This window comes from Plutella xylostella, chromosome 19, assembly GCF_932276165.1.
Source record: "Plutella xylostella chromosome 19, ilPluXylo3.1, whole genome shotgun sequence".
NCBI lineage: Eukaryota > Metazoa > Arthropoda > Insecta > Lepidoptera > Plutellidae > Plutella > Plutella xylostella.
Window position 1 is genome coordinate 677,903 of NC_063999.1, and position 26,942 is coordinate 704,844.

The 26,942-nt window shown below is 39.9% G+C and overlaps 1 protein-coding gene across 1 annotated transcript; it reads left to right on the forward strand.

Annotated features, from left to right (window-relative positions):
* Positions 1–668: 668 nt before the first annotated feature.
* LOC105384055 (epidermal growth factor receptor substrate 15-like 1) lies at positions 669–23,604 on the forward strand. Its single transcript, XM_048627895.1, has 17 exons — positions 669–762; positions 1,190–1,234; positions 7,912–8,046; positions 11,252–11,350; positions 11,768–11,929; positions 12,135–12,245; positions 12,997–13,131; positions 13,721–13,977; positions 14,377–14,524; positions 16,574–16,738; positions 17,510–17,599; positions 17,874–18,071; positions 19,116–19,283; positions 19,437–19,562; positions 20,088–20,195; positions 20,839–20,976; positions 22,752–23,604. Exons 1-17 carry the CDS (start codon positions 736–738, stop codon positions 23,532–23,534), a joined length of 2,895 nt encoding a protein of 964 aa, XP_048483852.1. The 5' UTR covers positions 669–735; the 3' UTR covers positions 23,535–23,604.
* The last annotated feature ends 3,338 nt before the right edge of the window (positions 23,605–26,942 follow it).

Sequence of the window (26,942 nt, forward strand, 5' to 3'; positions counted from 1 at the left end):
AAGTGTGAAGATTTAAAAGTGTAATACAAAAGGCACCAGCTTGACAGATTTAACTGGCTCTTTAGTAGCTAACGGCCTGAAAGAAGATCAAATTATTTAACTTATAGGTGTCCAAGGTATTAGATACAAACGCATGGCTGTGATAGGTACTTAGCTCTGCTCATATTATTATAATAATTATTATTAAGCTTTTGAGTATTGTATACCAACTAGTTTTAAGTCTTTTTTTGAAAAGATGGCTCAGGAGTTTCTTGCCTCCGTTCTTCTCCTTAGACAGAAAGAGCCCCCCTTATCCGAACGTAGAGTAGTTAGTTTGTAAAAATTGACGTTCATCAGAATTTTTTATAGTTTTACGATGAATAAAAATATTTGACTTTGACTTTGAAACGAATAGCCGCAAAAAAATATATATTCAATTCGTACAACATTAGGATATTTTTAATTATTATTATTTTTTTATTTTTATTTTTTTCATTTTATTTCAATGGAAAACTTAATATTCCCGTAATATTCATTATTTTTGATGATAGGAAAATAAAAAAAAACACTCTGTATACAAAGGAACGAAGTTCAAAAAACGGTCGATTGTGTTGGAATGTATTCGTTCGGGCTAGTATTTCGAGGATTTCAGATATCGAGGTGCGGGACCATAGAGTAGAGTTTTGGCAGCCCGTTGTAATGTCAAAAAACTGTAGTCTATGCCTTCTATTGATTGGTCAACGGGAGATGTAAAAAATGGCTGCTTTGCCGTCTCCTACTCAGGTAGACTAAATTGAAATTTCTACAATTTCTGTTGAGATAGAAACGTAGTTTCTGTCCGATTTCAAAAGTTCAATAAGTGCTCTTTAGAATGGTGTATAAAACGTATCGCAAAAATAAGTTTTCACTTAGAAACACCCCTGTGAAAAATAGTGTACATCGCAATATAAAAATATCGAATTTTTAGTTATAATGTGATTTTGCATAAGTTTTTAGTCTGGTTTTCAAGTGAAATGCTTTTATAAGATGTCCAATAAGATCTATGCGAAAGGGCATCTTCCGAAGAGTTGTATTTTGTTATAAAATTACGTGAACATGAATGTATCGGCTACTCGTAGAAAGTCACACCCACTGCACGATTCATATTTCGTTAGTAAATTAAAACTAATTATTGTGCCGTGCTCTCAACATGTGTAAAAACCTATTGCAGGTGGCAGGGACCCACAGTGCTATATACGAAGCATATTTTCATCAAGTAAGTACAATTTAATGTCTATCTAAACTTATGTACCTATATAGTTAATGTAAAGTAATAGAATAGAATGGCCTATTTCTAGATGGTAATAATAAATAAATATAAATTTTACTGTAGATTCATGTGTAAAACCATAAATTTGTTGTATAATCATAAAAAATCATCATAGATTTATTGTAAGGAAAATAATAGCAATTGTACTGGTATTAATAATAATTAATAAATAAACAGCTCAATAATATTCTTAATTACCTATACAGGGTGTTACAAAAAGGGTATACTAAGCCATATAGGGCTATGATGAACCTGATTTTGACTATAATGTTGGCTTGTTTAAGGCTGTCACTAAAGCTGGAAGAAAATCAGAATCTGTCAAATCTAGTGAGGGGGGGTTGAGGTATGCGGGGCGTTCTACGGACAATGACATGAAATTTTAACATAGTACTCGAAAACATAAAAGTGAAGACACGCCACTTTGTTAAAAATATACTAAGTAAGTAATATTGTTTTGTGATACGAAAATATTTATTTTTATTTGAAAGTATTTTTAATATTTAATAATTAATTATATATAAAGTCGTACCCGTGCCGATATTTATACAGGTTGTTGCAAAAAGGGTTTAATACTATGCCGAAACCTACGTGTGCAGCATGTTATTGATGTTATTTCTAAGCCAGGAAATGAAATCAGAATGTAAAAAAATCGCGAAAATATTATCAGAGTTTAATAGTTCAGGGTGTTGTATTAAACTCTGCCCCCGTGTAATAAAAAAAGTATAGTTAGCCGAAAGGGCGTTACTCAGGCGTCACTCTGAAAAACTTTTATCCTACGTAATTTTTTATATTCATGAAAAAAACGCTTCTTCATATAATTTTTTTTTGGTCACGTGACCTTTTAGTTAGACGACCTGTTTTTTTTTGGTGTTTCAAAAGCAGAACAGTAGTTTGCAGAACTCTGCATATACAGGGTGTCACAAAAGGTTACGTAGCTGGCAAAGGGATATGGGGAGGTCACCAGAAAAATAATAACATGTAAGTACCCCCGCAAGGGAGTACATTAGTACAAGGCGAGAGTGTGTATTTTTTTTTTAAGTACTTTTATGTATTTGGGATATGATAGAAATAATATTTTTGTTTCTTAAAAACCAAAAAATTTACACCTTGCTGCGCTCTTTTGCTCACTGTAAGTACACCTACAAATATTGCTGTATTAAAAAAAAACGGTTTTGTTATAACGATTATAAAAAAAAAGTTATTTTCATGTCAAGGAGTCATTTACCTAATTACGATTTCACTCAACAGCAGGTGAACTGAAAAAATAAGTTCTAGTTCTATCATCACTTTAGATCGCAAACATTGTAACTCCACTTTTCTCGGCGAAAAGTACTCTTTGGTGTCAATAGAAACGTTTTTTGAATTCACATGTTTTCCTCTTTATTCGAAAAAAAAAAACTGTATTCCGCATTTTACCATTTGTTTTCCTCTAAACCCCAAACCGTGATTTTTAAACAAGAAAACTTAGTAATTATACCCTTTATTCTCATATACAACGTGCGATGTAGGCGAACGTGAACGAAAACTATGCAATAAGCCTTTGTTTTTATTACTACTTTAGTAAATTACAATAACATACTCAACAATGTTAATTTTTTTTTGCAATGTTATGTTGTTAAAATTAAGATCTAATATTTTATTAACATGAAGTTACTTTCAACTTTTTTTTGCATCTATGCGTCGAATCACAGCATGACGGCTGCTACAGCTTCCTGGTGTCCTGTCCTCCAACCAATCCCACCAGTACTGCAGGTTGCGTCGAATACGAGCCATTCTCTTCGACTTGACAAGACAGGTGCTCCCGGAAGGATCATAGATCGCACGGAACCCGTACCGTATAGAGGCAACGGACTCCTTTGCAACAGCCCCCCAGATTCGGAAGTAGCCCATGCACTGCATGGCGAGCACAGCTGCAGCAATTTTTTCGTAATGAATCATTGGGATGTCATCCCCGAAGGAGGCTCTCAGCCTACCTCACGACCTGTGTGACATTAGAAAAATGCACTGTGCTAACGCCGTTTGCGAGCTTGATTTGCAGGACCGTATATGCCAAGTTCCACAGCAGAGGGGTCCAAGACCTACCGCTGTGGAACTCCGCAACTGAACTTCTTCAGTGAAAACAAACCCTCTCTTTTCGCATCCTTAATGTACTTGTTAGACACGTATGACCTCTGTCAATTTTCTGCAGATAAGAAGACAAGTGATGGTATACAAGAGCCGCCCTAAAGGTTCGCCCTCTAGGGGATAGAGTTGAACGCGGTTACTATTTTTAAGCAAACAGCCAGCGCAACAACTCGCCCGTGGTTCTTATCCTGCTCCGACAGTGAACGAACGCAAAGTATTGTACCCACTATTCGAATCCGCATTTCGGATGCCAAACTGACTGTCCGAAAGGTCGAAACCGTACCACCACAGAGGTATGACTCGTTCGAAGAGCTTATCAGGCTCTTACAGCAATCAGATGTTTCGGTACACTGAAAGATAATCTACAGGCCTGCTTTATTTATTTAGGATCACTAATGGCCTCCTTTCAGTCATTGAGTCACTGGCACTCAGGCTGCGGTTGAACAGGAAGATAGACTGTCTAAACAAATCATTTTTAGGCTAGTTAAAAAAAACTTTAGGTGGGTAGTATGCCAACTAGAACTACAAATAAAACAGTATTTTTGTCTCCTCTAAAATTTGGTCACGAGGAGTTACGATGATTACGATCTAAGGTGACGCTGACGATATTTTATACAAGGTATTGAAAAAAGGGTATAAAGCTTAGCCAAAAGTGGATTTAGGTGCCATTCTGATCCACTTTTCTTCTACAATTTTGAAAATTCACGTAACAAAACCTTTTACATAGAAACTTATTCGATCACGTGACTTTTTACTATAGAGACCGAATTTATTTTTCGAGAATTTCCAAAACTTGGAGAACAAAAGTTGTTCAGAATAACCCCTGAGTCAAACCCTTTCGGCACAGTATACCCTTTTTGCAACATCCTGTATAGGTAATATCAGGTTTATAAAAGACCTGGGCCTGTAGAGTGAGACTCGGCATGGGGAGTCATAATTTATTTATTTTTTTTTTTTTTTTTTTTTATTTATTTATTGAGAAACCAACAGCGTAACTATTACAATGACTTAAGTGGTAATAATTTATAAGTAAGGCCAATAATAGGTTTCTTCGTAGAACTCAATATAAAAATTTAGCAAGCTAACGTGAAGTTTACACTTTTTAGACACAAAGAAAAAAAAACAAAACAAAAATAATTAGTATTAAGGTAAGTAAGCAAAGTAAGTATATGCTGATATAAAATTATGTTCCTAATTTGTCTGTAACAAAAAAAAAAAAGAAGTCTTTTAACAAAGAACAGGATAAAATAAATATTCAGTACTATGTATATACTTAGCTAAGTTACTGATTTAACTTTCGGTTTTTTTAAAATATTAAATAAGATAAGAAGGTTGACGTGCGACATCCTTTTACGAGTGTGTGCTAAATACTGATACGTGATTTAAGTATTAATAGTATACCACCCATCGTAAGGTTAGTGCGGCAGTATACTGCAGGCAGTCATGTGTGTCTGTGTGTCTTAGCCCTGCGACAAGTTCGAGTCCAGTCTTGGGATCGGTAGGGAACTAGGGAATAAATTATTTTGTGAGTACCTACCACTAAGCTTAGATGCGCGTATGCGTAGATGCAGGTATCAGAACCGGTTAGTAGGTAGGTATGTATATTTGTGTATTGAGACACCGACAGAGTCAAGATATCTATACCAGTTATTAGTCGTTGATTTACTTATGCATGTACTTGCACAAGTATACGTACCTACAAAATTATATTGTTCATGGTAAGTACGGTACAAAATATAATAAGTAACAAAATACAGTGTAGGTGAGTAGCCTAGCCCTGCGACGATAATTATGATGCATTCATCATAACAAAAAATAAAAATTAAAGTCTTGGGTTCAGTATACCTACCTATTGAGAGTATGTATACCACTAAGCTGGAGAGAAGGAAGACAGATTCCAAAGAGTTGCGTTTTGTGGGACCCACCACAGATTGAATAATAATAAATTTAAATATTGGAGCGAGGATCGGTTTTATATAAATTTAAATTTAATTACTCCTTCGAATAGCCTTTTTAAATGAGTTTCTAGTGTTACAAAAAGGGTCGATATGGCTGTATTTTTTATTATAAGTTTTTACTATGCGTGTCAGTGTAGAATTTTGGCCGTAGTTAGTACGGTGGAATGGTATGTGAAATAAGGCTGTGTGCCTTGTACGGCGTGTCGGTACTAGAAGACCAATTTGATTTGAAAGTGCGGGACAGTCCAGCTTACTACTCAGTAAGTCATATAGAAGTAAAACATCGTTAACTGACCGGCGACTGTGTAGGGGATCTATTCTGTAGTGTAAGCAACTATCCTCGTATGTTTGTTGACTGCTTTTACTCTTAAAATCAATATATTTTACCATTTTTTTTTGGATACGTTCAATGCGATGGATGTGGGTGACATAGTTCGGGTTCCAAATGGTACTAGCATATTCAAGCGAACTCCGTACGTATGCAAAGTATACCTGTTTAATGCAAGATATATTTGAGAAAGGTTTGCATATACGCATGATAAAACCTAAGTTCTTGTAAGCTTTGTCCAACATGGTGTCTATGTGAGGGACCATAGTGAGCTTATGGTCTAGATAGACCCCTAGGTCACGAATAATATAATAACGTCCAATAGGTTGGTCAGAAATGAGATATGTAAATGCAATTGGTTTATTCTTGCGAGTATATGTGACCATTTGGCATTTGTCTGTGTTGACTTTAATTCTGTTGGCTATATAATACGTAGATACATTTCTCAAATCGTGTTGTAGGTTCTCACAATCTGCTAAACTGTTGATTTCAAGAAAGATTTTGGTGTCGTCAGCGTACATTAGAAATCTCGAGTACTTGAAGCATGTATATATGTCATATAGATAGGTGTTATAAAGGAGAGGCCCAAGATGCGATCCCTGTGGTACACCCGAAGGAATACTGACGAAGTTTGACCGAAACCCACCGACAACAACCGCCTGTGATCTATTGAGAAGATAAGATTTTATCCAACGAAGTAGGTCGCCGTGGATACCTAAGTGTTCGAGCTTGCGAAGCAGAATGATGTGGTCCACAAGGTCAGGTTTATAGATCTTTTAGGTTGCAGTGGCGAATGGGCACTGGTAGCCCTGCCCTTTTCTATAACTATAACTATAGGTAATTTTATGGCAATTTAAAAATGGTATAACATTTATCTATTTGAAAAAATCATTAAAAATATACATTACCTATCACCCTAATTTAAAAAAAAAATTCAGCCCTTACTTTAAACTTATAACACCCCTCTATTTCCTTCAGGGGTTAAAAAACCTGTGTATTTAATATTTTCTTATGAGTTTTTTTTTAAAAACTAGGCTCTTACATAGTTGTACATAATATTATGCGGTATTTTATTCCACTTGTAACGCATTAAATTCATAGCTACAGTAAACATTTCATTTTTTTCATGGCGAGATACAGTCGCACTTAACCGCTTTTTTGCAAAGCTTGTTAAATAGATTTAAAAAATTATGTAAATTTTAGATCTTCAATTTTTAAAAATACTTACTTATTTTTAACAACCTGTAGTGTACAGACTACCACATCTTAAAATATATATATTTTTAATTAACTACGGTTTTTGGTTTCAAATAAAACAAATTATGAACTTACTTTTCAACACCCTGTATATTGTGTAGCTTACCTACCATACACAACCGTTAAAATAAAATAAATTACCCCTCAGAATATAAACAGGCTCGCGCTTTGGCATACTGCATTGACCGTACATAGTTCTTATTCGGAGAATCTAATAAGTGTCATTATGTGCAATGTTTACCTTTATCTATGCATCTGTAACTCTATAGTAAAAAATGTAAACAAATCGAAAAGGCGAAATGTTTTCTAAGAATTTTCGGCTTTTCTGCATCTAAAATGATTAGAAAATTAACTTTCCATAGCAAATGCATATGTATTATAATACTTGTAGTCATAATTTGTTGATTTAATCAGTTTTTGTGAAATATTTGATAAAAAATAAAATGGCGTGGGTATCGCTCCTAACAGGCCGCCACCAGGGCGACGACTGAAGAAATCTGAAATCTGTCACGGTGTCATCATTTTTAAACCGGAATTTATTAGTTTTTTGCAAAAAAAGTTGACTTCTGGTCCATTAAATCCAACTCTTTAAGGTAACTTTGTTAAGAATTTAATTACCTACACATACATATAAGATTCCATGAAAATGGGCCCTCTGATTTCGAGGGTTTTTTCATAATAAGTCAAAAAATGGCAAAAGACATGGTGTGTTTGCAATTTTTTTTAACATACTTATTATAATCCTGCACCAATTTATAAGCAACTAACATGTTCAGTATACCCTCTGCTACAAAATATATTTTTATCAATGTGATAGAAGCCACCGTTTTTCCAATCTAATCAAGTATATCAAGCCGACTTTAGCATTTTAGCTTTAGGGATCCCCTTAAGATGAAAATTCAAGAAACATTTGACCATCATAAATGTACCAGTCTTAACAATTATGTTAATTCCAGGTGGACCCAAATGGCACGGGTGCGGTGCAGGCGCTGGACGCCGCCAGGTTCCTCAAGAAGTCCCGCCTCAGCGATGTGGTGCTCAGCAAGATCTGGGACCTCTCCGACCCCACTGGCAAGGGGTATCTTGATAAGGTATGAAGATTCACAATCTTATCTTGATGCCTGCACATCAAAGTTTGAGTAAGTGTATTCTTTTGGCTGTTCAGCATACTATTAAAATTATGGATTTTACCATACAGCACAATACACTTTATTTGCACCAAGAACGTAAAAAAAACAAAACTTATAAATAAAACAGTACATAGAGAGAATTTGATATCTACTTACAAAATAGTAAGTTGTTGAAGTCTTAAAAATATATGCTGGATGTGTTATTCTTTCTCCAAAAAATTGCACAGTATTACAAGAGAGGAGATAACTGTTTTTAAAAGATATTGTAGGTATTTGATATAAGATATCTGAACTTATCTCATAGTCACTAAATAGAACTGATTGTCATCTGAAGTTCATACTTGAAATACATCTGCATAGAGTTCTCTTAAATAAACTCCCGCTGAGAGCTAAACCCAAATAGCAAGTATTCTACTTCTGCAAAAACCTAAACAATTATACACATTCTTTAAAATACACCTGTGTGCATAATTGAAGAAAAACCTTTGATTAACATGTTTATCAGCTAAATGCAAATATTGTTTCAAACTTAATTTGTGTCTTTCCACAGCATATCACTATCATTGTTCATGTGAATTCACAACTGTCTCCTTATCTCAGTCTGTTGGTAGCATGTCTTGTGTTCAGTGGTTTGAAATGAAAAAAAGATTTTTTTTACTATTGAATTGATGTGATGTGACTATTAATAAGTTTGACGATTTTCAAACCAACTGTGTGATACTGAATCCTTACAGCTGATAGTGTGTCATTATTAATTTGGTAATGTGAATAAGTTTCTAAAGGTAAAGTTTATAATGATTTACTTCTTATAATTTTTTAATATTAGAATCACAATTTGAATTTGTAATTTTCATCCCAAATTAAATTTGTGTAGAACTAGCTGTTCCCGCGAGCTTCGCTTCGCCTTAAGAAGCTTAGCCTATGTCCTATGTTAATCCAGGGTGTCAGCTAACTGCATACCAAATTTCATTAAAATCGGTTCAGCAGTTTACACGTTAAAAAGCAACAAACATACATACACACTTGCACACATACCTACAAACTTTCGCCTTTATAATATTTGTAGTATTGAAATTGAAATCTAATTAGTATATTTGGCGTTCATAATTCATTATAATAGATATTCTATTCTATTCTAGAATAGAAATAGAATAGAAGGTAGATTGCCTCATGGCTCATCAGTACACCCTTTTACCCTTCAATTGAAACCCAGGTGACCTCACTTAATGTGAAACAAACAACCTGTGCACACATTGTAAACATAATCATCCTGACATTGGTTACATTAATATTTATATTTCTCTCTTCTAAACATGAATATTAATGAGAAATAAGTAACGAAATAATTTTGTTAGTAATAATAACATGCAAATAAGAACTCTTTATTTTTCTGAACTTAGGGGATTTTTTAATCCATCTTATGTAGTTTCTAACTGAATTGTATCTACAATGTAATGCAATTAACTGATGTAATAATATAATAATTATGTAATAGTGCTAAACATTTGACTTTGTTATCGCGAGAGGAAGTTGTGCTGCTGTGAATATGAACATCGCGTCTGTTTCGATACCATGTGTGGTATTTGAGCTCTTGAATAATCTACTTACTCCACTGGCGCCAATAAAATATGTATAATGTAAATATTCCCAACATGCGCTTTCTTTGGTGACCTTTAACCAGCCGTTTTTAGAGTGTGGGTCACTGTAGGTGTACAGTCAGGATCATTAGTAGGTGTACAATTTTGTACCTTAACAAACTCACAAACTGCCTATACTTTCATTCAAACATTGATGATTTATGAGTTTGACGAAGTAGAAATGTGAACAGCAGCTAATGAAGCTGTATGTACCTTTAACAACGACTGATCAATGTAATAATTAATAATGGGTTAAACGTACCTAAAAATTACTTCTATTGAATACACAAATACTTGAAAATTATTAATATTATTATTAGCATATTATAGGCAGGTATAGTTTCAACCTCACGAATCAAGGCTTCGCTAACGAAGACTCTAATGACTTGTATTAAAGGTAGCGATAATAGCAGATACATCTGTTCATACAGAAATGTTAGTCGATGTTCAGTAGACGACTTTTGGCTATGATGTTGATGGGGTATGCCTCTTCAAAGTCTGGAGGCCTTCGCAAAATGTTATCTTCTTCGCTTTAGTTAGGGGTGAGGCCAAACGAGCGTAATTTTGTGAGTTCTGAGTCGCGTATTCTGCTGCGCGGGACGAGGGCACCTATTTCTGCCGAAATACGCGACTCACAACTCACAAAATTACGCTCGTCTGGCCTCACCCTTAGATGTGATGTGACTCAGCAACTCTTACCGAAGTTCATTAGCATATCGAAGTAACCTTGAGCAATGCAGATAAGCGCCAATGCCAAGGTTAAAGTTAATAGGTTTGCGTTTGCGATAAGTTTGATATTAGTACAAGTAACCCTTTCAATTGAATAATTTTCTGGTGGATGCGAAAAAGGCTGGGTTATTCTGCAGGAAATTAATCGTAGGCTCGATCAAGTGATCATATTTTAGGTAGCGAAGTACGTGTACATTTGACCCTTTCCTTTTACCCTACCTAATCGATAGTCACTAATTATATAGGTTCCTTAAGAGTTAAGAAACATCGATCCAATTAAGTCCGCCTTGGCCACACCCTAAAAATGTATACATACATACTTATTTAAGTGATCAGGTGGGTACTTTTATAGAAAAATAATAAGCGCTTTAATAGTTTGCTGTTAAGGATAACTACGCTTAACAGAACTAAGGTTCTGCAATTGATTATGTGTTCAATATTTTGAATCGAACGTGTTTACACAGTCAAATCACTCGATTGTGTTGTGTTAACCCTTAATAGGGCATTTTAAATGTTCCATTGGTTTTCGTCCTTAACTCAATGGGTAATAGTATGGGGTCCATAATCATTTTGCTCAATGGGGAGGAATACGCTAAGCTAATTCCAGATGTCGCTACTGTCGAGTGGGCCCGATGCCGGTTCAATAGCCATTTCATCTCCCCAGTAATGTAATTCGTCAGAACCTGAAAGGCCCACTCGATAGTGCTGCCAAACTTTCACTTGGTTTTCTTCCCCATTAAGGGTTATACTTTACCTAGTATAATCGATCGATTGTGCTTCCTGACACTGGTATGTTGCAGGCGGGTCTGTTCGTGGCGCTGAAGCTGGTGGCGCTGGCGCAGGCGGGCCGCGACATCAACATGAGCAACATACACGCCGACGCGCCGCCGCCCAAAGTTGTGAGTTCAGAATATCACCTGTGTTTCCTATTGTACTGTGGGAGATTACCGAAATAGATAGATAATTATTAATTATGTAGGTTAAATTCAATAATACAACTCTTATATTTGTTAAAAAAATATATGCGATAGCAAATAATGGGCATTCAACGAGGGGCTGAAAACCAAGATCTTGCATAGCTTTTGGGAATCGAGAAGGGAGTGTATTAAAAAAAACCGTTATAGTCAAAGTGAAAGAATGCCAGCAACTCACCTCTGCGTACTTAATGATAATCAAACTTTTATTTCCAACCGTAAACGAATACACATAGAAGTCTGACTTTCGGTCTATAATTTTAATTGGTGTGATAGATCATTAAGAACCCTGCTGACCCAAGCAACATAACTTACACCTTATAACTCCTCTCTACTTCTCAGGGCGACCTGCCAAAGATCCCGTCAGGGCCGCCGCCCGCGCGCCCCGCGGCCCCCTCCCCCGCGCCCGCCTCCGACTGGAGCATCAAGCCGGCCGAGCGGGAGAAATATAGCCAGCTGTTTGATGAACTGCAGCCGAATAACGGCCTTATTGCTGGGAACAAGGTATGACTTCTCTTTAACATGCTGTGTTAACTGTGTCAGGGTATTAAGGATGGAAGTCGGATAAGAGAGTAGGAAGTGTGGCTGTGGTTCGTTATGATAAAGAGGACAATGATCTTTGATTTTTTTACTTGGGTATAGCATTGACCTGACTCAACTTTCGGGTAACAAAACTCTGTATCTAACATTCTGTATTATTATCGTGTAGGTGAAGGGCGTGCTGATGGAGTCGAAGCTGCCGCTGGAGACGCTCGGCAAGATCTGGGACCTCGCCGACCAGGACAAGGACGGCATGCTCGATAGACACGAGTTCCTTGTTGTAAGTTACCTCTCTCTTTCACACACATGATTTCACACGTCATGCGTCAAGACGTGACAAACGTTTTCCTTCGCGCTCGCTCTCGCTGTCACGTCTTGTTGTGAATATTCTGCATCCTGTGATAGGTATGCTGGTAGTACCCAGTTCGACTCGACGTAGAGGCAAATCAGCGATATAAACATTGTATGATACAGCTAGGGTAGCTTTTACGCTCCATATTTGTAATTTTCTTCATTTCTAAAAAAACTGCAACAAATACTTTTTTATCCCCCGACGCAAAGAGGGGCCCTCCCCTCTTGACGCAAAGAGGGGAGGGTTCTTCTTCTTCTAGTGCCTCTCCACTACTGGATGTCCAGCAGGGGAGGGTGTTATAAGTTTAACCTGTTTGTGTTATAAGTTTAACCTGTATCTGTTATAAGTTTAACCTGTATCTGTTATAAGTTTAACCTGTATCTGTTATAAGTTTAACCTGTATCTGTTATAAGTTTAACCTGTTTGTGTTTTTTAACCAACTTCAAAAAAAAAAGAAGGTTCTCAATTCGTCGGGATCTTTTTTTTTTATGTATGTTCACCGATTACTCCGCCGTTTATGAACCGATTTTGAAAAATCTTTTTTTGTTGTATTGGGTTGAGCTCCCAGGTGGTCCCATTTTTTTTTCAGAATTTTATATCTATACTTAAATGATAAGACAGATAGAACGCTGTGCAATGTATGTTAACATACATTTTCTACAAAACAACCTCTTAACAGGCGATGCACCTAGTCTACAAAGCCCTGGAGAAGCACCACATCCCCACCACTCTGCCGGCGGAGCTGCGCCGCGCCCCCCCGCGCCCCGCGTCCCCCCGCGCGCCGCCTGTGCCCGCCGCGCCTCTTATTAGCATGGTGAGTAGACACACCAGAATTATTATTTATTCTGAAAGAAAAAAGAAAGAAATAGTTTAGGCGCCTTCAAGAATACACAACATGGAAAACACATAACAACACAAATTAGGTACACAGCTTATATTCTGCTTCCTTCCGGCGGCAGAAGCAGAAATTGAAGATGCCTGAAGGGGTGGTAAGTGGGTTTATTTTTTTCTGCGTTTAAAGTATTGCACAGACTAGAGACACTTTTTTGTATTTGGAAAGCATCGGTACTATGGTGCGTGGTAGTAGGCTCATCAAAGTTCACAATCGACTGGACTGCAACTAGGCGGTTACGACGGTTGCGGCGTGGACGATGACGGATTCAAAGGACATGGGTACGGCTCGATGCTCGGCTCGCGGTGCGTATAATGAATGGTGCGGTTAACAGTCATGGCTTAGCGAAAATTGATATCGCAATACACCTACAGATGTCAGATATTAAAAACACATACTCATCATAATATTATAATCGACACACCTTGAACGACACTCGTTCATCCTATTTGTTAACAGACAAACGTACAGTCAGTACTTAATAAAATCTAACCTCACCTTTCTCCCACAGGCATCAAAACCGGCGCCCCCTCCCCTCATCCCCATGTCGGCCGCGCGCCCCTCCCCCTCCCCACTGCCCCCCTCCTCCGCCCCCCTCCTCCCCTCCCTGGCTCAACCCACGTGGGTGGTCACCGCGGCAGAGAAGCGACAGTTCGACGCCATGTTTGAAGTGGCTGATGCGGATAAGGATGGGCTGGTCAGCGGGCTGGAGATTAAGCAGACGCTGTTGGAGAGTGGGCTGCCGCAGGCCACGTTGGCGCATATTTGGTGAGTTGTTTTTGTGTGTTATTATTATTATGATTATTAATATTTCCCACTGCTGAACTTGTCATGTCCTAAGCACCATAACACTTTGCCATCCTCATCCAGTTACTACTGGCTAACTGTCTAAAGGTTATCCGGTAAACTATTTCAGATAGCGTCCCAAGATCATTAAGCCAACTTGCATGTTTCTGAAGACACTCCGTAACTTTTTTACCCCACCGGTCATCGGTTTTTTAGCATAAATATCTGTTTCACTGCCACTTTAGTTTCAAGAGTTATTTTAGTTATACTTTAGTTTCAAGAGTTATTTTAGTTATACTTTAGTTCTTTTTCGTTGCGTGGCCTCACTCGTTGGTTTTGCTGATAACACACCCTTCAATAACCCCCAAAATCTGTCCCCAGGGCGCTCTGCGACCAGGAATCCGTGGGCAAGCTGACCCGCAACCAGTTCGCGCTGGCGATGTGGCTGGTGCAGCGAGCCCGAGCCGGCGCCCCGCCGCCCGCCGCGCTCGCGCCTGATATGATACCACCTAAGGAGACTAGCGAACCGGTAACAATTAGTTACTACTTATTTACTGACACAGAGACAAGCAAGAACCGGTCAATAGTTATATGAGTTACTTAATGTTCCGAAGGATCAAAAGAGGGAGTTCGGTGCGGGTCGCAAAGAATACGAAAGGATTCGGGACGCTTTGTATTAGACGAATAGCGGTCTTGATAGATTCCATTCGCTCCGCCAAAAAGGTATCTAAAAGTGTCTCCGTCTAGTGGTCAATATAACTAATTCTACCGCGTCCAAAGGCCCTATCGGTCAAGACACATTAGTCTAGCTCCACACTGGCTGACCCGCAACCAGTTCGCGCTGGCGATGTGGCTGGTGCAGCCCGCGCCGGCGCGCCGCCGCCCGCCGCGCTCGCGCCTGATATGGTACCGCCCAAGGAGACTTGTGAACCAGTAACAACTAGTTAATACTTACTTACATACACACAGAGACATAGGTACACGAACCGGTAACACCTAGTTATCATCATCACCCTTTTATCGCCCACTATATGGGTTACTTAATGTTGCGTTTATGAAGGATCATAAGAACGAGTTCGAAGCGCGACGCAGTGAATAAGCGGTACGCTTTGAATTGGACGAATAGCGACCGCCTATAGCGAAGCGTGGTCTTGATAGATTCTATTCGCCCCTCCAAAAAGGTAGGTATCTAAAAGTGTCTCCATCGAGTGGCCAGTATAATTAATCTTCTATTGGTCAAGATGCATTAGTCTGGTTACACACTGGCTGACCCGCTACCAGTTCGCGCTGGCGATGTGGCTGATGCAGCGCGCCCGAGCCGGCGCGCCGCCGCCCGCCGCGCTCGCGCCGGATATGGTGCCACCTAAGGAGACCAGCGAACCGGTAATAGATAGTTACTACTTACATACGTACACATGCAAACCGATAACACCTAGTTACTACTTACTTACATATACACCGAGAGACATAGACTAACCGGTAACACCTATGAGTTATTTACATACACACAGAGATACACATGAACCGGTAACACCTAGTTATATGAGTTACTTAATGTTGAGTTTATGAAGGATCGATAAGAGGGGATTGGAGCGCGACGAAATAAATGAGAAGGATTCGAATTCCTTGATTGGTTGAATTGCATGTTGCAATAGATTAGCGGCCGCGCCCATAGTTACGCGCGGTCTTGATAGATTCTATTCGCTCCTCCAAAAAGGTAACTAAAAGAGTCTCCATCTAGCGGTGAAGACACTCCATTACTGTACTAAATACTGCTGACCCGCCACCAGTTCGCGCTGGCGATGTGGCTGGTGCAGCGCGGGCCGGCGCGCCGCCGCCCGCCGCGCTCGCGCCTGATATGGTACCACCTAAGGAGACCAGCGAACCGGTTAGATATGAGTTTATGACTTACTTACATAGACAGAGAGCCTTACATACGAACCGCTACACCTAGTTATTATATGACTTACATAATGTTGCATTTATGAAGGATCATAAGAGGGAGTTAGGAGCGCGTCGCAGTTAATAAGACAGGATTCGCTTTGTATTAGACGAATAGCGGTCTTGATAGATTCCATTCGCTCCGCCAAAAAGGTATCTAAAAGTGTCTCCATCTAGTTAGTGGCCAATATAACTAATTCTACCGCGTCCTAAGGCTCTTTAATCGTCCACTACTTAAGATACATTAGTGTAGTCACACTGGCTGGGGCGCCCCCCGCCGATCTCCGGTAATAGCTGGTTACTACTTACTTACATAGATACAGAGATATACACGAACCGGTAACACCTAGTTCTTAAGAGGAAGTTCGTAGCGCGTCGCAATAAATAAGAAGAAATTCGAAGGTTGTTGCAATAGATTAGCGGCGGCGCGGCATAGCGCGCGCCTATAGTGATGCGCGGTCTTGATAGATTCCATTCGCTCCTCCAAAAAGGTATCTAGTGGTCAATATACTTAATTCTACCGCGTCCAACGGCTCTTTAGTCTTGTATTCATTATGAATTGATACTAATGTCTATGATTTCTTTCTTTATTTTCTTTCAATTAGCGCGATTCATTAACCCCACCAATCCTCCGCAGAAACCCGTAGAACCCGTGAGCCTGGGCCCGCAGCCCACGCCGGAGCTGGAGGCCATCGCTCGCGAGGTGGACCAGCTGGTCCGTGAGCGAGCCGCCCTGGAGCCCGAGCTGGCGGCGCGCGAGCGGGAGCTGGAGACGCAGGCCGCGCAGGAGGCCACTCTGCAGGTGACTGTCTCCCAGGCAAACTATGGGCATGAGCTATACAATGTGTTTTTTTTCGAACCCGACAAACTTTAATGGTGTATTCTACGAGTGATTTCATCGAGAAATTCGGGGGTCAAATCTTAATATTCTAGAAATGGTGGCCATTTTAAAGTTTTAGATACTTAGTTTTCATAAAAAATCATATCTCGATATTTAAACGCCTTACGGACATGAAATAAAATGATTTTATCGGCAAAAAGTCATCTCTATCCAATTGTAGGGGAGTATGTGTCTCTTAGTGACATGTAGTAGACTGTACATACTATATATACTATATATATAGCGCGAGCTGGCGACGCAGGCCGCGCAGGAGGCCACTCTGCAGGTGACTATCTTCCAGACAACATATGGGCACGAACAATATATAGTATACTGTGGCGACATCTATACGCGCAAGCTTAGCAGTGAAGATATAGATCCTGCGAAGAGATTTCTCGACGAACGAAAGATGGCATGGAAGCGAGACGAGAAAGCAAGTTAGTAACTTAAGTATGTAACCCTCGGTCAGTTGCCCACCTAGCTATACAGCCAGGCTTGGTTCGAGGATCCTCCCTTTTCAATGGAGGAGTGGCCGCACCTTCGCTTTTCCATACTGTGGGTAATGTAGGTAACATTTATACAATGTGGCAGAAAAAATAAAAACGTAACATTTTGCATTTCTATAAATGATATTCCTGTACCAGCCGCTGTTATACTGTGCTATGTACTAAGTTGTATTTTTGTTGTTTCCAGAGTGAACTGGACACACTGACGGCAACGTTAAAACAGTTAGAAAACCAAAAAGGGGAAGCGAATAAACGATTAGCCGACCTCAAGTCACAGGCAAGTTTTCTTATTATAGGTACCTAATCTTATAAATGGATAATCATGTTGTGATAACTTCATGGAGACTTTCTATAAAGTCTGCGGTTGTAATATAGCTGCCTAACTTCCTAAAAGACTATAGTGCTTGTCGCCAAGAATTAACCAGATGAAAGAATTAACCAGATTAGCGTCCAAAGCATCTTTGAAATATTATCATGAAATATTTCAAATATTTCATTTCATGTCTCTTGAACTATACAATAATAACATTTATATTATAATGAATCCACAGGTAGACAAGCTCCGCTCTCAAGTGTCCGTACAAGAAGCGGCGGCAGCCGAAACAGAAGCCGAGGTGGAAGCGAGACGGGCGGCGGCGCAGAGCCTCAAGGAGAGAGAGAGACAGCTGCAGGACGAGGCGGCGGCGGCGGCGGCCGAGGCGGACGCGCTCACGCAGCGACTCAGCAGGAATGTGCTCGCTATTAGTCAGGTGAGACGGAGCTAGCGGGTGCGAGCGAGACAGAGCATCGAGGAGCGAGAGAGACAGCTGCAGGACTCAGCAGGAATGTGCTCGCTATTAGTCAGGTGAGATGGAGCTAGCGGGTGCGAGCGAGACAGAGCATCGAGGAGCGAGAGAGACAGCTGCAGGACTCAGCAGGAATGTGCTCGCTATTAGTCAGGTGAGATGGAGCTAGCGGGTGCGAGCGAGACAGAGCATCGAGGAGAGAGAGAGACAGCTGCAGGACGAGGCGAGGACTCAGCAGGAATGTGCTCGCTATTAGTCAGGTGAGACGGAGCTAGCGGGTGCGAGCGAGACAGAGCATCGAGGAGCGAGAGAGACAGCTGCAGGACGAGGCGAGGACTCAGCAGGAATGTGCTCGCTATTAGTCAGGTGAGATGGAGCTAGCGGGTGCGAGCGAGACAGAGCATCGAGGAGCGAGAGAGACGAGAAACTTAAATAGGTATTTAGGTGAAAAAATTAAAATAAAACTTTAATATTGTAAAGTAAGCATTACCTTAGCTACGCTTAACACTCATACAAACGACCTTTCCATGAAAAAAATACAGTTTTTTAGTTTGAATGTACAAAACTTTAAACCTACTAAATGAAGCTTTCCGCACTAGCTTTTGTGACGCAATAGTATTGTAATGTTCCGATATAATCATAACCACAACACTCTATCAAATCACTAAAGGCTTGCAGGTTACAAAGCTGGCGCTCTGTTTGACGGTATTTTACCATAATAGTAGTGCAAAACATCTTAGTGCCAAGTTCTCCATTGTCGGTTATCTAACCGACAGGGATTGACTTATAAATTAAACGTCATCTTCATATAAAATTCATGACAGATGTGTCAAAAGTTAACTACTACTCCCTGGTTAAGCTCTAACCAAGAATGGAGAAATTGGCATTTAGCGTCATAGCGCGGGGTCAAGTTAGCGTCCTGACGCGCGCTAGTAACGCTTTCTATTTGACGAAGCTTTAACATTCTCCTAACCTAACCTAACCTAACCCTCCAACCTTCTCTTCCAGGCGAACATAAAGATCACCCACCTCGAGGAGCAACTGGACACAATATCGGCGGCGGCGGCTTCGCTGGCGGAGGGGGCGCCCTCTCGCGCCGTGCTGGACCTGCGGCCCGCCTTCAGCCGCGCGCACCTGCAGCGGCTGCTGCGCGGCGCCACGCCCAGCGACCAGCTGGTGAGAGGGTTGTGGCTGGTGTATCATGGAAGTAGAAGAAAAAGGCGGAAGGGATCTCGCGTACTAAAAGATTGAGGCACTAACAATTATCTGCCCCAACTGGGATTCAAATCCAGAACAGTTTTTTTTATAATACCGTTAATATGTTTACAGGAGGATTCGTTCGAGTCGCGCAACGAGTTCGGCGCGATGAACGGGTCCGGGTTCGACTCCGAGCCGTTCCCGAGCGCCGCGCCCGCACACGACCCCTTCGCGCCCAGCCACGCCAGCCAATCACAGGTCTGTACCAGCCACGCCAGCCAATCACAGGTCTGTATTTGGGCTGTCGTCGTTGATACGTTACTGTTATCTTTTTCGTTTACTAATGTCTTGATTTTAGTTTTGACAGCACGTAATGTCTCTTCATTACCCCATTACATGCTAGACAAGGCTGAGCTAACCCTACGCAACCCCACGGGCTATAAATGCTTGTGTTGTGTGATATCTCCAACTCCAACCCACCTGCTAAGGGAGGGAGATTACAGCAATAACCCTCCGAAGTTGAAGTGATGTGGCGTACTCACCACAGGCTCATGTCCTGCAGTAATCATTACAGGCTGCCCGTTTGCGAGACGTCACTTGACGAGCCTTCTGTCATGCAACATTTGGGGTTGTTGCAATAAAATAAAAGTATAAATATAGATACATAGCCTTTGTACATTGTTAGTGCTTAACTTTTAATGTTCTTCACCTTTTTTTAATTGTAACTTTATAATGTACAATAAAGTGTTTATAAATAAATAAATATAATGGTGTTGTTGTCAGGACGGCTTCGGTTCGGACCCGTTCTCGCGCGGGTTCCCTTCAGACGGCGCCGACCCCTTCGCCGGCGACGCCTTCGCGGCACAGCCCGCCGCCAGCGGAAATGAACAGGTGAGTCTGGAGATCCTACGTTATGTACCATAAGTTGGTAGGCGCAAAAGGTAAATTTTGCAGCAATTACAAGATTTTCGAACCTCCGTTAAAGTTGCGTGTCGTCAACTGTCACTGTCAAATGTAAAATGAAATTTGTTAGTTCCAAAAGTTGCGCTGTTTGTATCCATATGTTTGTGTAGTATCGAAAATAGTATCGAATTGCCACATTAGCCCGTGAAAGGCCCTCTTGAGTATGGAATGTCGCGATGTGACTGCCTGGATTGTTGTGGAGTAGCTTCATGTTTACTCCACCGAGAAACTGGCCATTATACACGCATATTATGTTATATTTTACGTGGTGCAATCTATTTGTTTCGTGCAGGAAGCCTACACTTGACTCAAAAATAAACGAGAGTTACAAAAGTAAAACATGCGGTCTTGAAACAGTACCTCACTCTCGGAGCCGATTTGAACGAATGAATCTGCAAACTATGAAATAAAGTTTCCCTCTTTTCCGCACCCATTAGATCTCCTATAGATCGTTTCACCGAAAAAGATATCTATGAAAACCCTTATTACATTCGAATAAGGGTAGTTTTGGTGTGTGTCAGATATCTTTTTTGATGATTGTATTAACTAACCCTGAATAATCCTCACACAGAGCGGCGAATGGGAAGAAGACCCGTTCGCGGTGCTTCACGCGCCCACTCGCGCGTCGCCCACGCCCGCGCTGCCGCCCAAGAAGCACAAGGTGCCGCCCCCGCGCCCCGCGCCGCCCCGCCCCGCGCCCCCGCACAAGGTATGTCAAATGTGACGTTATAAGTTGTAGATTGGGGAAACTATTGTGTCGGGTTTCACGTTTGAAGTGGACTTTGGAAATTTAAATATCTTTTTCACATAATATTATGAGGTCGGGTACAGCATTTAATCTACAATCGTTTGGCATAAAATATGGGATTTCAAATACCTGATAGGTGCAATAAAATGGAGAGACTAAATGCAGGGTAGTCTATGATTGTTTTTAAACGTAAACGACGATGTGGGAAAGGCCTGCCTATGTCCAGCAGTGGATGATTATTGAATGAGTTTTCCTCGTTAACAGTCATGGGTTCGATTCCCAGAAAGTATTTTCAAATGTTTTAAAATCAAATCGGATATCGAAAAGAGACCGTCTGTCCCTGAGAAGTGATGTTACTGGGGGTCTCTAACAATATGAAACTTTCGATCAGTTTCCTCAACATTAGTGATAATATTATTATCCATATGAAGACACAATTCTAAATTTCATAGACATAAGTATTGTCAACATTATTTTTTTTAATTTTCTTAATCTTTTTTTGTGTATTTTTATTTTGAATATGATTTGTTCCAACCCTTACCCCCTACCCTAGGAGCATGGGCGTTGCTTGCTAAATCTATGTGTTATCTTCATTATTTTGTTTACGCTGCAGAGAAAGTAAAATGTATAGGTATGGCGATTTTACGAAAAGACAACCAGATTACGAGAGCTTATTCATATATGCACTATACATATATGCACTTATAAAATCGTCAGCTCTGTGTAATCGGGTTATTTATCACAGTTTGGTTTTGGAGATTGCACCAGGAGAATGTCATTTTACACGACGGAAAAATCTAAATCGGTCAAGTCAAAAGTGAATAAAATTGTGATTGATGGTGATGATTTATAATAACAGATTTTACTTTCTCTGTGCCCATCTTGTAAAATGTCATTCTCATTTTATCATTTGCACTTACAAATTTCACAAAGATGCTTTTCACACGCTTTTATCACAAGACAAAATAGACTCATATTATATCACAGGTAGATAGTTTTCAAAATTGGGAGAAGCATAATTGTATTTATATTTTTGGGAAAAAACGGTATCATTTTTGTTTTGGAAAATTCATGTTTCTCATACAGAGAAGCTCTGCTAAATAGTATATTTATTTTACATATGTTGCACGTGTAGTATATGTGTTTGTGAATTTACAACAAAATAGCAGCTGTTGTGTGACTTGAACTAAGAGTGCAACCTGAAAAGTAAGTCCTACATTTAAAAATATTGCATGAATTAATAGTACCGAAAATAAAACCTTTTTATGTATTTTTCTTATATGATTTTTATATTTTATTTACCTATTTATATTATTTTATTATAATGAATTGGATTATCTTTAAAATAAATATGAATTGTATTTAATATGTATGTTTACTAAATATTTCTGATGCACATCATGGTCTTTCTTGAATTTTTCAGCGCATCTGTTTCTCTAATGTAAATTTTTATAAATGTAATAAATGTCAATTCAAAAATTAATTTATTGTTATTTTGTACTATCAATTTACCACATTTCACATTACACCTACAAAGGCCATGCTGTGCATCAAACATTTTAAAACTATCATTCTAATACCGTGTACGTCACCACTAACATGCTAACACTGGCTTGTCCCCACATTGCAGCGCTAAGGACGCGGCGGAGTCACGTGCGTACCCCCCTCCCTCCCCTCCACACACCCCCCGCATCCCCCCACACACCCGCTCATGACACGTTTGTTACTGCGTCCAGACCGACAGCGCGCTCGACTTCACGGAAGACCCCTTCAAGGACTACAGGTATGAGGACCCCTTCAACATCGCGGACCCCTTCGCTGATGTCACCGACGCCAAGGCGGACCCCTTCGCGAGGCCTACATCTGTTGCTGGCTTCGAGACTAACGACTTCTTCGGCCTGAACGGAAACGGATCGGCTAAGCCGAGCGGCCGCGTGTCCGCCCCGCCCTTGCCTTATGACCCCTTCTCCAACTCAACTTCAACATACAAGCCTTCACTAGCTTCTGTCTCAAACAATAACAACGACTCCTGGTCTGCTTGGCCCAACGACAGCTGGGCGACAGACGACGCGTGGGACAAGCCGACCAACAAAACCACGAATAACACCTCGAAACCCGACGCGTGGTCAACGACTACCCAGAACAAGACGGACAACTGGGGCAGCTCCGACAACTGGGCGACAGACTGGTCCAACACAGACAACAACAAAAACTTAAACGAGACGTGGCCGTCTAATACGTTACCCAACAAAAAAGAGAAGTCGCCTAAGCCAGTCAAGTACGCCAAATCACTAGTGCACACAATAGGCGGCATCGGCCGGACGAAGCATAATAAGAAAGAGAAGGAGAAAGATAAGACCAAGACTTCGGCTTCAGGGTCGGAGCTTCCCACAGAAGAGCACCAGATGGCGTGGGCGGCAGCCGAGTCCAAGCGCCTTCAGGCCGAGGCCGAGGACCGGCGGCGGCGCGAGGACGCTGAGCTACAGCTGGCGCTAGCCATCTCTAGGCAGGAGAAGTGAGGCCAACAGCTGATTAGTCGCGTCCACGCTTGGTTAAATATAGCATGAGGCTATGACGGTTGATTAACAGATCCTTGTCAGGTAAATGCAGTTGGATTTGCTTTGAAAACCAACCAATGATAAATAATATGTATGGATTTGACAGCCGTCATAGAGCTCATGTGAATAAGTATAGACGATCCAAAGCAATTTTGTGTGTAAAATTCCATGGATTGCGTTGGATCGTCTGGTGTGGACCCGGCTGGCATCGGTGTGGCTTGACGTCCACTGCCGGTTATGTATGCGACACATCGTTTGTTGGCAATGTGTTGAGTACAAACGGATTACGAACGGTAGTGGATGGTAAAACGGAGTCTTACAGGGGTATGGTCGAGTGCGTTACCTGTATAGTCACATTATTTATTGCATTTGAATATTTCGTCCATCTTGGTTTAGAATAGATTGCAACCGGTTGATATTCAATGTACCTTGTAGCTATGATATTCGCCGCGCTGGCTTTTGTAAATCTTGTCACCTTATTAATATTATTTAATTCGATGTTAAATTCATTCCATGGTTGATAGAGTAAGTCGGAGTTTATTTCGGCTTTGGAATATGTGCATTATGCAGCCTTCAACAAATTTGTAAGTTAACATACACGTAGAAATTATTGCCCTAGTCAAATGCAATTTCCTAGTTCACCTGGTCACACTGAGCGATCAATATGACGGTGGTTGTGCATGGCAACACTCACTGTACAGTTTTGTATTTTTGTCTTTTTTGTTGCTTGGCAGTACAAACAGTATGCTTATAAAATTATATACTGTTTGTAACGGTGACATAGTGGATGTATCATTTCTAAATGTTGTACATTTTTTATGGTTCTTGCATTGTTCACAATAAATATTATTGAAAGGCCTAAACCTAGCTTTTGTAATTTTAATATCGTGTTAAACTTTCCTTTACTGCAACTGCTGCCGTGGATTTTCGGTGGGTATTTCCACTTTAATTTTCTTGCTTGAAGTAATATTTGCCGGTGACTATTGAAATAGTAGATTAAATAATTAAGTTACTATACAATATTCTACTGTATTATAATTTACTACGAATGAAAGAATCTGTAATTATTTTTGATGTTGCGTTATTTCTATGAATACTTTTAATGATCGAGGAATTTTTTACATGTGTTTTGAGTATGTAAACTATGTTTGAGGAGATATGTTCGCTACCTACTGTTAGTTATTAAGTTTTATCCGCGGCTATGTTTGGTTCTTTGTCTTGCGATGGAAGTACAATGCATTTCTGTTAATTATTGTTATATTATAGTTTTTTTGTACATAATGTATAACATATCCAGTTTTCTTATGCATGCTTTAAATAACGCTTTATGTAAATACATTTTTTAATGATACATTTTGTTGTTGTCTATGAACATACTCATAGCCCAAAGAGCTGAGGCGAAGTGTGAGTTCTAGTGACCGCTAGTTCGCCTTGGCGTTCAAGTGGTGGTAAAACTCACACTGGGCCCCTGTTGTAAGCTAATTTTGAACGACCACCGAATGCTCAATGTTATATTAGTTACGTTACTTTTATAAATCTTCATCTTCACATTTAACACCCGCACGTTTACTAGATAATATTGTTAACACAAGTCAGATTAGTTTATATAATATAAGATACGGCTGGCAGTTGAAATCAAAACATACATATCTGTTGAACGAAACCTGTGAATCATCCAGTGATCAAAATTCCAAAGTGTATGTGACGTGTAAAAAATCTTAGCGTAAATTTAATACTAAGCAACTATCTGGATAAAAATATGTTTGTACCACAATGGTAGGTTTTGTTTTGTAGCTTGGTATGTATAATCGGCACGACAGGACGCGCGGGAGCTCGGAACAATAACTACTGGACGTAGTGAGCGCGCTTGCGGTCACATGACATACATTTTTTAATCTGTGGTTCTACGCATTTTTCAAATTAAACCTGTAACCTAAAATATATTATGAACGTAGCCTTACACATGTCTTTAAGTAGGTGTTAGTATTTATACACAGATATCGATACTGGAACTTAATGTAAATGTTACTCGAAGCTGATGAGATGCGACCGCAAGCAGCCTTTAGTTAAAGAATTTACTGTAATGTAAAATGTAAGTACGTGTAACTTAATACCAGTGTATTTATGGGTATATCTTAAAGTTGTTAACTCTTTCTTAGGCGCTGTTGTTGTCGCTCGCAGCGCCGCGCGGGTGCCGCCATCTTTAATTCTAACTGTCACTTTGACGTTTAAAATGTGTATAGTTTGACCAATACATCTTGATGTTTGAACTGTAATTTGTTTACGAAAGGTATATTTTGTATAAATAACTCTAATTTATTTTCTAAGCTAGTTGTTATAACTTAGATGTAGCGGTTTTGAATGTTGTATATTATTGTCAAACGTTTATTGTGTGTTGTTGGGAATTTAGATATATATTTTTACCTAAACGCTTTCTCTGTCAATTCTGGTGTCGAGGAAGTGGCCGAGGCGCCCGCGCGGGCCGCGACCCCCGTCTGTTATCAACTATACAAACTATTGTATGTAATGTATGTACCTTTCAAACGATAGCAAATAAACTTTCCTCGTCGTTGACGTGTATGTATATGTGTATTTAATGCTAAAATTAACAAAGTATTTAGTAAATTTGATAAAAGAACAGGTTTACTTGTAGGCTTAAGTTGTAAAATCATTGAATCATCACACGGTACACAGGCTCTGTATACGAGTGGGACTGTTCGGATGTAGCTCGCTGGAATCACAATCCTGTGGGAAGCTATCTGTGGCTATATCAAACAAAATACTTACTTCAATAAATACCATCGATATTAATGCATGTGCGTGACGAAATGTAGCAAATGAGAAGTTAAATTTTATTAATAAAAGACAAATATTTAATATATTTAATTTAGCCGACATGTTGAGAAGCAGTCTTATAATGGTGTACGAGGTAGTCAGTCGTGACGTCATGGCGGCTACCAAACTGTAGGCAGATTTTATATAAAACTAGTTTACTTAGCAACAATAGCATAAAGTTAGGTCGTGGCTTAGTCGATCCCCTGAAAGTATATAACACATATGAATAGAATAATAAAATCACATGAGTAATGTTGACTTTATTACGAGTACCTATGATATTGAAAAATCCCTTTGTTGTTGTAACTATTGTAATAAAAATAAATTATTAGAATTAATGCGAATATTATAATAAAGTATTAAAAAAAAGTTTTTGCAACGCGACAAAAAACTATGTAAGCCGTTTAATGTTCACTGCTTTTTATGTGTGCAACGAAGTTAAATAGCTTTTAAATATTTCAAGTCTCAAGATGTGTTCGTCTCGCTTCACGGCTTGTCGGGTGACGTCACCCGGAGCGAGCTGGCGGGAACTTC